A 14114-nucleotide genomic window follows, 5' to 3' on the forward strand; every position below is an offset into this window, starting at 1 on the left:
TTTAAATTTAAATTTTTATAGGATGAGTAGATCTTTTTATAGTATCAATGAAAGGAACATATTTTTCTTTTTGGCAGTATTCTTACTTGGTCTTTTCATTTTTTAAACTTTTTTTAATTTGTGCTTTTTAATTATACATGACAGTAAAATGTATTTTGACATAACATACCTACATGGAGTATAATGTACCATTCTTGTGATTGTATATGCTATGAAGTAAGACTGGTTGTGCATTCATATATGAACATGGGAAAGTTATGTCAGATTCATTCTACTGTTTTTCCCATTTCTATCCCCTCCCATCCTCCCACATCTAATCTGGTGAACCTCCTCTTCTGCCCCCACCTATTGTGAGTCAGCATCCACATGTCAGAGAACATTACGCCTTTGGTTTTTTGGAATTGGCTTATTTTGCTTAGCATGATATTTTCCAGTTCCATCCATTTACTTGCAATTGCCATAATTTCATTCTTCTTTAAGTCTGAGTAATACTTCATAGTGTATATATACTACATTTTCTTTATCAATTCATTAGTTGAAGGGCACCTAGGTTGGTTTCATAGCTTAGCTATTGTGAATTGAGCTTCTATGAACATTGATGTGGCTGCATCACTACAGTATGCTTATTTTATGTCTTTTGGGTATATGCCAATGTGTGGGATAATTGGGTCAAGTTATGGTTCCATTTTAAGTTTTCTGAGGAATCTCCATACTACTTTCCAGACTGGCTGCACCAATTTGCAGTTACACCAGCAATGTATAAGTGTACCTTTTCTGCCACATCCAAAGCTAATCAGAAGGGGCAAAGAAGGACATTTCATACTGCTTAAGGGGATTATACATCAGCAAGACATAACAATCATAAATATTTATGCCACAAAAAATGAAGCATATACATACATCAAACAAACCCTACTCAATTTCAAGAAGCAAATAGAACACAATACAATAATACTGGGTGACTTTCCAATACTCTCTCACCACTGAATAGATCCTCCAAACAAAAATTGAATAAAATAGCTATAGAACTAAAAATATCCAATTAATAATTTAGGTTTGCTCTTTTTAGATAGGAATATTTTTTCATCGACTAAAAGCAGACTTGCAGAAAGATTTTTAAAAGTAAAAAAATAATTCCTTCTCCTTTAGATAATTCTGGTGCTTCACATGCCTTTCTTATTCTTTTAGGCAATGACTATCACCAAAATTTATAAAAATATGCACACATATAAAATATTATTCTATAACACTGTAAAATGCCATTTAATTTATAACTAGTCTAATACTTCAACGTTATCTTTTTTGTTTGGTTGTTTTTGTTTTTGTTGTGCAGTACTAGGGATTGTCTTGTCTTTTTAGTCTTCAAAAATAATACTTTAATAATATTGACCTTACTGAAGAATCCAGGCCTTTTGCCTTTTAAAATGTCCAATAGTCTGGGATTACCTAATGAACAGATTCAGGGAAACACTCTATTACTGAGCTATATCTCTAGCTCCTTAAATATTTTTATCTGATCTTATATAATTGGAAAAACTTTGCACAAAAAGTCATTACTCTTTGGTTAGAAAGATTATGAAGGGAAGTTGTGATTGTTTTCATTTTTATTACATTCTCTCTCTCTCTTCCCTTACCCCTCTCCTCTTCTTCCCTGTTTCCTTCTACCCCTCATACATTATTTTTATTTTTTGCTGAATCTTTATTGAAAATAAATTGTAGACATCATGCCAAAATACTTCAGCAACTATCTTCTAAGGTGTTGGGCACTCTCCTACATAGGGCCAATACTGTTATCCTTCCTAAAAAAATAATAGTTATACAATTTTCAAATATATGATCTATTTTCAATTTATCACTTTTTCCTCTATAGGGTTTCTGTTTAATATAAAATCCAATAATGAAATAATTTGTTGCCATGTCCCTTTAGTCTCCTTCAATATGGAACAATATCTCTGACTTTCATGACATTGAACTTTTTGAATAATTCAGGCCATTTGCCATGTAAAATGTCCAACAGTCTGGGATTACATAACAAATGGATTCAGGCTAAATATTTTTAGCATGAATACTATGTAGATGGTGATGTGTATTCCCAATTGCATCACTCCAGGAGGCACATCACATCAACTTGTTCTGTTATTGTTCTGATTAACTTGGCTAAAGATACACACTGTTCTCTCTATTGTAAAAGTAAATTTTCTTTTTTAATTAGTAATAGGTGGGATGATACTTCATGTTGATATAAATACCCCAGTTCACAACAACCTTTCACCCATTTGTTTTGGCATCTAGTGATGGTCCTTAACTTAATATTACATTGGGAATTGTAAACTTTGCTCCTTTTTATACTTTGATTTGCAACTAAAATTTTTCTATAAGGCAAAGTTTTCCCTTTTCCTCAATGTATTTTTAATATGATAGAGTACTCATATATTCTTAAATTTTACTAAATGTTTTAAAGTTAATTACCATCACATCTTGGTGTTTTAATTATTCTAAATTTTAATAGTGGATGCCTTTTCAAAATAGTTCTTATACCATTTTGATAGACCCAGTAGTCCTTTGACATTTGTTTTTTGATACAATAAGCTGTCCTTGTTCTTTTTCAGTTACAGAGTTGTAATCAGCCATTGCTTCAACTGAACTTGGCTTCTTTTAATGTGGAGTGGTATAAAGAAATCAAAATTTAGTCAATAAATATGCTCATTGCTTCTATAGTATTATTTCTTGTAAGCTCCTTTTACTAGACATACCTAGAAACTGTGCATGTGTGTACATTTGTGTTTAAATCATAGGTTCATACTGAACTCTATTATAAATTTAGTTTCACAGAATGCTTTATCATATGCTCTATTCCACACTTATTTCCCCATACCTACTATCAGATACCTGGCTCATAAAATTATCAAATAAAAATTACCAACATAAAATTGTAGAGTCTAAAATTAACACAAAATAGTTTCAGAATTATTAAACCAATGTCAATATTAATAATTCAACTGAGAAAATTTCAATATTTTTAATATATATATATATATATATATATATACATATATAATTAAAGATGAATGCATAGGTAGAATATAATCATAAAAATTGCTTCAATTAGTAATTCTGTATGTTTATATTTTTATTTGATATACAACTACATTTACTGGTTTCTGTATTTAGTTTTGGTGTTTCCTTTTTCAATATTTTTATTTAATTATATTTTCAAAAGTAAAAGCTATGTGTATATTTCAAAAATCAAAATTATACAAAATGTTTACTCAGTATCAATTTCATCTCTATCACCCACACTTCATTACCACTCATTCTTGGAAATATCTGTCCTCAGTTAATTTCTGGATTTGCTTTTTTAGTTTATCTTTTGCAAATAAAAGCAAATACCCACATTATCACTAAAAGATACCTTGTTTTGAAGTGTTGTTTAGATGCTTGAGAAATAGATTGTGACATGACCAATTTTATATTTCAAAATTTTAAGCTCATGTCAGAACAGGTACCAAATGCTTAACAGCTATTTTCAGTTTTAAAAGATGTATAAATTTGGACAGGGAGGAAGGATAGGAAAGGGAAGGATAATAGAATCAAATTCACCACACTATGTCATGTGTATGTATGAAACTATCACTATGAATCTATCACAGTGAATTCATTTTTATGCATAACTATAATGTACCAATTGAAAAATAAATAGAAAGAAGACCAATAGAATAGAGGAGAGGGATCAGGGTAAGGGATGGGGAAGAGGATAGTCCTAGGGGCTGAAATACAGCAAATTGTTATATTCATTTATGAATATGCCAAAATTAAATCCAAAATTATGCAGAAATATAATGTACTAATAAAAATTGTATGATTTCTTAACAGGAAAACCAAGATAAGCATGATTAGATGTTAGTTTTCTTTACTCTCCAATTTAGTTGAATATTTTTAAAATTATTAAATAATTTAAACAATTTAAAAATGTAACCTCTACTCAGAGACTTCCTTACATATCTTAACATGTGTCTACTACCTTTCAGATTTTTAAAATTCTAACAGTCAACCCTTTGCTTTCATCTCTTTGTTTCCTACAGTTGCTTGACCGCTATGGTGGTGTTTTAAGAGCCGAAGGAGGATCTTTGGGAGGACCTATGGGGGAAGCAACTAGAAGATCTTCTGAGGAACCTGTCTGGAGAACAATGGAAGGATCTGCTAGGGCACCTGAAAGAGGACTTCTTGTGAGACCCAAAGAAAGCCATGCTGCAAGTCCTGCAATGGAATATTCTGAGAAACATGCTAGGGGACGTACCCTGAGTCCTACACGGGGATTTGCTGTGCATCTTGCAAGGGATCAGTCTGTGAGTCCTGCAAGGGGTCCTTCTCTGAATCCTACAATAGGCCACACTGAGAGACATGCAAGGGGACGTAGCATGAGTCCTACAAGGAAGCTTGCTGTGAATTCTGTAAGAGGCTGTGCTGTGAGTCCTGCAAAACAACATGACAAAAAGAGAAATGAAAAGGAAAGTGCTGTGAGTCCTACCAATCATCTTTCTGTAAGATCTTCAGGGGGATTTACTGTGAGTCCTGAAAGAGGCCATGCTGATAGACCTGCTAGGGGACGTGCCATGAGTCCTACAAGAGGACGTGCTGTTAGTGCTGCAAGAGAGTTTTCTGTGAGACCTGTAAGGGGACGTGCAGTGAGTCCTCCAAGGCACCAATCTGTGAGCCCTTCAAGAGGTCGTTCTGTGAGTTCTGCAAGAGGACATGCTGAGAGATACTCAAGGGGACATCCAAGAGAACATGCCATAACAAGGCATCCTGCAAGACGTCATACTGAGAGTCCTGCAAGAGTACATGCTGAGAGACATGGTATGAGACATATTATGAGTCCTGTAGGAGGATATGTTGAAAGACCAGCAAGGCGACATACTGTGAGTCCTTCAAGGAGAAATGCTACGAGTCCTACACAAGGACTTGCTATGGGACCAGCAAGAAGACCTCCTGTGAGACCTGAAGGAGAATTTGTTCTGGGAGCTGCAGTGGAACTTACTGTGAAACCAGCAGAAGGATATGCTGAGGAAACATCTAGATCTACAAAAAAATCTACACAGTATGTGGTATCTTTTTTTTTTTTTTTTTGGTGTGCGTGTGTGTGTGTGTATCCTTTCATATGCTAAGTTCCTATATATTATATAATTAAGACTGCATTTTTCATCAGGTCACTAAATGTGAGTCTAAAGACATGTAGGCATTATTTTAAAATTTTTCAAAAAAGGATTTCATATCTTGTGATTTTTCTAGAAAAAAAATTCTCTTAGTAAAAGGGAACATGTTTTTTGTTGTTGTTGATATTTTTTAAGTGCTTTGCATTTATCCCCATCTTCCCTTCATAAGTGTATATGAAGATAATAAACAAAATACTGAAGATTTCTATAACATTCTGAACTGTTGAAAATTGATACAGTTATCTTCAAGAAAGATAGATATAATTTCAATATGTTCCCCACCAAACACCAAATATAGAAAACATTTCTACCATCATTTTGAATAGTCAAGAGATGATAATGTTCTTAGGGTTAGAACACCCTAAGGCAATTTTTCAAAATATAATCCAACATTATCAACTTTGTTGGAAACAGTTTTCTCAGATACGTTGAGCACTGGCAACTTTAAGTTGCTTATACTCTAAAGAAATGTTACCAATTTCTAGAGTAAAATTTGTCATGAAACCTTTTCTATAGAAAAAAGTAAAAATATATAAAGATATACAAAAATATAAAAACAAAATATAAAATATAAATATATACATATAAAATACAAACATTAAACTATCATATAAAGATAAAAAATTAAAAATTAATGATTTTTTAAAAAAAATTCTTTCTTGTTACAAATTTAGAAAATACATCAGAACTAAACCTACTTAATTTCTTTAATTATTACAATAATAGGGCAATTCTCCTATTTATAGAAATCCAAATATTAGGATGATGCTTATGTATTCCTTTCAAGGAATATTTACAAATTCACATTATAGTGGGTTTTTTGTTTTGTTTTGTTTTTAATTTTAAGTCTCTTGCTGATTAGAACATGCTCTGACAAATGAGTGAGAGCCGCTTGATAATGGCTACCTAGTCTGAACAATAATACTTTCTGTAGTCTTATTTAATGGTGAGGCCAACTTGATTTTCCTGTCTCTCTCTTTTCTTAATCAATTCCCAAATATTATAAAAGAGCTAAACAAGCATTTTGTCTCTTATCACCTGATAGAGGAAGTTCTAAGATACCATACATATATAGGTAAATTTTTAGATTTTAATTTCTACTAAGTAAATTATTACCACTTTCTCCTTGATGTCTACCATTTATAATAGTTTATTTTAAACTCCTCCTGACCTTGTATATTAGAGATCAAAATCATTCCATCCCAAGGAGCTCTTGCACTATAAGAGTTATTATGAATAATGCTTAAGAATAAGTTCATTTATATTTTTTGCATTACTAGGTATTATTCATGCTAGGCCAGGACTCTATCACTGAGCTACATTCCCAGCCCCTTATTTACTTTTTAAATTTCTAGCTGCTATGTCTTTCTTCATTAGCTTACCATTCCCATGTATACCTAAATGTATATGCAATTATATTGTTCCTTTGGAACTCTGTTATTAGTTTCCATCATTTTTCACCTATAATCTGAAGCAAACATTGCATGTGTCATGATGATGCTGGTCAGTTGAAATTGACAAATACCTTTCCCCAACCTGAGAATATAATTTGGTTTTATTAATTGTCTCTAATTCCACCACTTCTCATATAGATTACCAGTTACAGTTATGCTTTCTTTGAGGTTCCTTGGTAATTAAACATCACACTTTATTTTTTTCCACTTTCCTTCAAATGTCAACTCACAAATCTTTTCAGATAAAATCAGCTTACTGAAAAAGTCTAAAAAACATTCTTAAAAATATTCATGCAATTAAAAAACTGTCTTACATAAGAAACTATTTATTAAGTCATATTTTAAGCTATTTAAAATACTCTTAATGAAGATATTATATATATATATATATATACACTATAAATTTTGGGGCCACAATTGCATATTATACATCTATGCATTTATAACCACTGAGGAAAGGGACAGTACTGAGTATATATGAGCTCAATAAGTACTTCTGGAAAAATGAATGAGATCTCAAAAATTAAACTAAGAAGGAGTTAGTCACAATACTTGGGAAGTCAGACTAAGTGTGAATTTCATATCACTTCTTATTAACTTCCAGGTGCCAAGGAAATTTATTTAATATTCTTATCATTAGTTTTCCATATTGGCTACCTGTTATCTTCATTTACTTGACATATCTATTGTGTTTAATACATATTTACTAGGGGTTGTAGGAGGTAAGGGACTTACTGCCGATTTTACAGAGGTAAGGTTAACAATTAGAGGAAAGAATTGCACATGAACTGTTTGTATAACCTAGATGAAATGGACAAACTCTAGAAACACTACCTAGCAAGACTGTACCATAAAAAAATAGGAAATCTGAATAAGACTAATAAACTAGTAAGAAAATTGAGTAAGTAGTCAGCAACTTCCCCCCATAAAAAGAATCCTCTGAATTAAATGGCTTCACTGGCAAATTCTTAAAAGATTTAAAGAAGGGACTGGGATTGTGACTCAGCGGTAGAGCACTCGCCTAGCACAGGCGGGACCCGGGTTCGATCCTCAGCACCACATAAAAATAAAGGCATTGTGTTGTGTCCATATACACCTACAAAATAAAATATTTTTTAAAAGTCCTGCATTAAATAAATCTTGAACTTTATCCAATACAAATTTAAAAGAAAAGATTTAAAGAAGAGTTAAAACCATATTTGCACTTAATTATAAGTGTCCATTAATTTCCTGATACCAAAGCCAGAGAGAGAGATATAAGAAAATGAAAAACAGTAAAATAAAACTGTTGCCAAATATTCCCTATAAATAATATAAAAATTCTTAAGAAAGTACTAGCTAGCATAAGTTAACAAAACATTAAAGAATTATGTGTCATGACTGTGTTGGACAACCTTGCATAGCTGTGACCAAAATACCTAATGAGAATAACATAGAGGGGCTAGGGTTATGGCTCAGTGGCAGAGCACTTGTCTCTCACAGGTGAGGCACTGGATTCTATCCTCAGCACCACATAAAAATAAATAAATAAAATAAAGAGATTTTGTCCATGTTAAAAAAAAAAAGAATTTTAGAAAGAACAACATAGAAGATGTAAAGTTTATTTGGCTCATGGTTTCAGAGGTTTTAGTTCATGGTGTACTGACTCCATTGCTCTGGTCATATGATGAAAGTGTGTGGTGGAAGAGTGCTGCTCACCTCTTGGCAGCCAGGAAGGAAAGAATGAGAGAGAGTGGCATCAGGGAGGAAGGAGCTTCAGGGAAGATGAACTCTTCCAAGTCATGCCCAGTGACACACATCCTCCTGCCACACTCTACCTACCTGCAGTTATCACCCAGTTAGTCCATTGAGAGTGATTTATTTCCAGATTTTGTAATATAATCATTTATCTCTGAATATTCTTACATTAACATGGGAGATTTGGGAGGACACACCATATCTAAGCTATAACAATGGCTGAATAGCATTTATTTTATGAGCACAGTATAACTTAGGAAAAGCCATGAACATTACGCAGAACATTAACAGAATGAAGGAAGAAATCACATAATAATTCATTAATGCAGAAAATCATCTTGCTGAATTCAATATCCTTTCATGAGGAAAATAACAAACAAGGAAGATAATGAAGCTACTTTAACATAGTAAAAGCCATATATGAAAAATATACAGCCAACATCATAATAGAGAAACTTCCCTTTAAGATCAGGGACAAATCAAGGATACCTGCATTCACTTCTAATCAAAATAATATTGTTTATTCTAGCCAGAATAATTGGGCAAGCAAAGGAAATAAGATAAATCTGAATTAGAAGGTAGTCTATTCCTATAGAATAGGAATAGGAATTCCTATAAAATAGTCATTTCTATTTTGCTAATTTTCATAAATATTATATTATATATAGAAAATCTTTAAAAATTCACAAGAACTATTAAAATGAATAACCAAATTTATCAAAGTTGCAGTGCACAAAATAAACACCTATAAATCAATTGCACTTCTATACACTAACAATGAACAATCAGAAATGGAAATTAAGAAAACTAATTCATAATACCATGAAAAATAATAAAATACTTAGGAATAAATTTAAACAAGGAGGTATAAGACTCACACAGTGTAGACTATAAAGTTTTGCCAAAAGAATTGAAGAAACAAATAAATGGTAAACATCCCATGTTTGTAGACTGAAAGAATGAATATTGTCAATCTAAAGACTAAATTCCCTTGCTTCTGATTTCACTGAGAAAACTTTAAAAATAAGAAGAGAAATTAATGATCTTTCCATATCACATGTACATTTCTATAGTACCTTGTCCTTATGTTTACCTGTTTTTGAATATTATGTCATTGATACAAATTGATTTAAATTATATCTTCTAAATTCCTAGATTTAATAAGGATCACTTAAAATGTTTCAATCATTATAGGAAAATCCTTGTTCTAAAAATGTCTTTATTAATAGAACATTGCAAAAAAATTCAAAGAGATTTCTGGTTCCTTAGCTTTTAAATCATCTCAAGTTGCCATTCATGTTTTTAGTTTATAGTGATTTTACTATTGATTTGTAAGACTTTTAGTTAAATTATTTCATATATTAGAAATTATTTAGTTTATCTATTTATTTACTTTGGAAATGGGGATTGAACCTACGTGCACTTTACCCCTGAGCTACATCCTCAGTCCCTTTTATTTTATTTTATTTTTATTTTGAGACAAGAACTAAGTTTCTTATGGCCTTGCAAGTTACTGAGGCTGGCCTCAAACTTCTCCTGTCTTAACACCCAGAGTCACTGGGATTACAGACATGTAGCACAGCACCCAGCATATATGAAATTATTTATAAAGCAGCAAAATGACAATATTTAAGTGATTTCTAATGAATTACTACTTAAATAATGCTTATATACTATTCATCCTTTCTCATTATTCTATTTAAAATTTTACTCTCCACTGCTACTTTTTCTTGCTAAACATTTATTCCAAAATATTGTCTAACCTCAAACCTCAATTTTATGTAAAAATCATCGAATTAAAAGAAAATTTTTATGGTGTATACTTACCTCAAGGTCCAAGTCAAAACCAGAGCAGACCTCAAATATGTTTCTCTGAGTCTAAGGAACATTCCCTGAACCCCATAGGAATAGTGGGTGATTGTCATTCTACTTCTTTCTCTCTCTGCACAAAATAGATTTTTCAGTAGTACTGAAGAAGGTCTTGGCAAGTCTGAAATCAGTTATATTAAACAACATATCTCCTGATAGGTTTACTATTCATGCATTTTATTCAAGAATTCTTTGAATGAACAGCTGGCCTGAAGATTAGGGTGAATTCCCAAGAATAGTAGCTTTCCAAAACTGAACCCTATGCCCAGACGCATCTAGATCATAATTTAATTCCCTGCCTCCAGTTAGAGCTCTATATTTAAACCAATTTATTCTTAAGTATTTGTATCAAATATATTTAATAATCCAGTACCTACTATACTCCTTGAACTATGCTAGATGCCATATAGTACACAGGTTTTCATCATTTATTTTAGTAACTACAATTATTGTCATGGAATTCTTACCTAATCTTTAATTATCCAACCTATATTTCTTTTTCTCTTTCTGCTATTGAAAACATTTGCCCATTCTTTCTCACATGTAACAATGACTGTAAAAGTTAAATATTTTCTGCAATGTTAATATTTAATTCTCTCAGTTAATCTTCTAATGTGTAGCAGATGATTGGAGAACATAAACAAGTCTAGCTTTTTAATTTACCAAGTTAACTCAAAGATGTAGATTTACCCTTTCTCTCAAATATTCATGGATGTTAACTAGGACCCCAGTTGTTTGGCATTCTAAATAGTTGGCAGTACTCATGAACTTTTATTGTTACAATGCTCTCTAATAAATGATCCCTGAACGTCAATGACTTACTATTATTTCTCATTAATCAGTGTGTAGATCACCTAAAGTGATTCTATTCAGGCAGTAGGGTGCTTTCAGGTGTTCCCAATAATTAATTCAATTTCAAGATAATGAAGCTAATCCTTATTTGAGATATAACATTCTCAGAGCAGATCGTAGATGCACAAGACTCCAAGCTTTACCACACATATAAAGCATCTATTCAGGTTTCCACTCACTTTCCTTTGACCACAGGAACTCACAAAAGCAAACACAATATCAGTAGAGAAGAAAAACATGCAGTTATCTCACAAAAAGGGAGGAGAGGAATATTCGCTCTATCATAAAATTTATCATACTGGGCAACCTTGATTCAATAATATTTATGTTTTAAATGTAAAGAAGCTTTGAATTTCAGCTTGATTATAAAATACTTTACATTATGCTTGAATATACCTTTGCAACAAATACTCTTTATAATCATCGTGTACCATTCTCTTAAATACATATGATTGTGTTTCCTACTTTGATTTTTTAAATTGTTTTTCTTATTTAATATTTTCTTAGTTGTCAATAGACCTTTATTTTCTTTATTTATATATAATGCTAAAAATCGAACCCAGGGCCTCACATGTGCTAGGCAAGCACTCTACCACTGAGCCACAACCACTGCCTTACTTTGTTTTTTTAATCAGAGAATTCTTAGTAAACACTATTGCCTAATTACAGACTGATGATCAAAAATTATATGAACATTTAGAGCAATTGATGTATAGTTCAGTGCATATTACCAGTTTCTTTTATATTGTTCCATCAACTATTATTTAGATTATTACATGATTGATTTGATTTGTATTGAATATACAAAATTTGATTTATCATAGTCTGTCTTAGTCACAAGCTAAGCTGCATATGTTCACAATACTTTCAAAAAAAACTCCATGAATAACTTTTATTGTTTACTTATTTGTTTTGTGTAACAATTTTAGTAAATAATTTTATTACTTGAGAAACATAATACACATTATCCAATTCGTATGAAGAACAAAATAAAATTTCTCTATTGACGCCGAGTAACACATACCTACACATAAAGAGAGTATACACACACACACACACACACACACACACACACACACCTGTTAAGACAATGGGCTTTCTTTCTATATTACTTTCCTATTTTGGTTACTGGAAATTTATCATGCAGAAGTAAGTCCCAGGGCTAGTTCTAAGGTTTGGTTTGTAAGTATTTAGGTATCCTTTTTTCTATTGCTGCCTGAACATTTTGTGAAAAATGAAGGAATGAATGTTTACATTGTTGAAATACTGAGGATATTCACTTTTAAACTTACAATTATTTTTTGATTTATTGATTTCTAGATTACTATTTTCTCAATTTTTAAAAATATGTTTTTGTCTTTTCCCTAGGTCTACTACTGATAGAAATCAAAATAGAAGGGAATTCTCAATTTTAACGGTAAAATCTACAAAAATATTTTCTGTACTGTTCTGCAAGTCACTATTTTTTTCACTACCATTATGACATTGAGATCATCCTGTGTCAATTCATATGGATTCACCTTATTCTTTCTAGATGATTCATAATTTTTGTATAAAATTGTTTAATATAATTGTGTGTATACATTGAAAGTTTGGAAGGATGCACACAAAATTATTGAGATTGGGAGAAAGGAAAAATATATTCAATATTTACAGCTTATACATCTTTTTGCTTGAATATTTTTGGAAAAATATTTTAGTATGTTAACTGTACTACTTTTATAATTTAAAAATAACAGAAACAAAGGTAGCCTGTAAATATGACAGCATTGAACTTTGTTATCCTAGAATGTATTTCATGACGTCTGAGTTGAGTCAATTATAATTTCTCTTATTTTTCTACAAAAGAAATTAATTTTGCAAGTAAATACTAGATTCACCAAACATGGCTGGATAAAGTTTGATGGCTCAACTTACCTTGTTTTTCTGAAGTCTTTTGGTGCTATGATTAGCATAGAATTGTCTGGAGAATGCCTCTTACCTGCATGAAATTTTTTAAAAATGACTGAAATATGTTGAACAAACAAACAAAAATGTGGACATAGAATCATTGCCTAGCATGATTCGACCCCAACCCAAATCACATCATATGAAAAAATTATCATTACTAATTCATTCAGATATATTAGGCTTTTCATCTGAGTTTGGGCAAAATACTTCATTTTCACCACATTTCTTGCTGTTCTCATCTCATGAGAATTTATATGGAGGACTTAAAATGTTTTTTATCATATGTCTACATAGGACAATTTTTTAAAAATTTTCTTTACTTTAAACATATCTACGTACTTGTTATTTGTTCTCACTGAGCTAAAAACAATATTAACGATAAGGGATGATGACAGGAATTTGATCTTCATGAATGTTAACTTGAATACAAGTTGGGTAGATTATATAGGCCCAAATGCTTTCAGAAATACATATAAAGATCATATCAGTGTTAATAAAAAAGTTTATATATAAGAATGTAGGTAATTTTTAAAAGAATGGATACATTCTGCTGCTGACTTCAACTTGTCATCAAATGCCAATAATCAGATAATTATTATATTTATATATATATATATATATATATATATATATATATATATATATTTAATTGTACACAATACCTTTATTTTGTTTGTTAATTTTTATATGGTGCTGAGAATCAAACCTAGGGCCTCTCACATGCTAGGCAAGCACTCTACTGCTGAGCTACAACCCCAGCCCAAATCACATAATTATTTGAAAGTCAGATTGCAGTAATTCGAAAATTGAGAAACAATGTCATAGCTAGAGACTCCAACTATAAATGGGAACTAATTGTACTAGAGAAAATAAGTATTTGTCCTAGTATTTCCCAGTGGACTTTTGTCCAAAATTCAAATCAATCTGAACCATATCTATCAGAGTATGAGCAGATAAAGGGACAGATATGTGTAAAAATAGGACTGGGGTCATGGCTCAATGGTAAAGTGCTTGCCTAGCATCCATGAGGCACTGGGTT

The 14114-nt window shown here is 31.5% G+C and overlaps 1 protein-coding gene across 1 annotated transcript in view; it reads left to right on the forward strand.

Moving 5' to 3' along the window:
- The window catches only part of LOC143638576 (uncharacterized), a 452770-nt gene that overhangs the window by 365077 nt on the left and 73579 nt on the right, over positions 1–14114 (forward strand). Inside the window, exons 17-18 of the mRNA XM_077106457.1 lie at positions 4083–4752; positions 4843–5105. Coding sequence (XP_076962572.1) covers positions 4083–4752; positions 4843–5105 — 933 coding nt within the window. The remainder of the gene's footprint in view (positions 1–4082; positions 4753–4842; positions 5106–14114) is intronic.

This window comes from Callospermophilus lateralis, chromosome X, assembly GCF_048772815.1.
Source record: "Callospermophilus lateralis isolate mCalLat2 chromosome X, mCalLat2.hap1, whole genome shotgun sequence".
Classification (NCBI taxonomy): Eukaryota; Metazoa; Chordata; class Mammalia; order Rodentia; family Sciuridae; genus Callospermophilus; species Callospermophilus lateralis.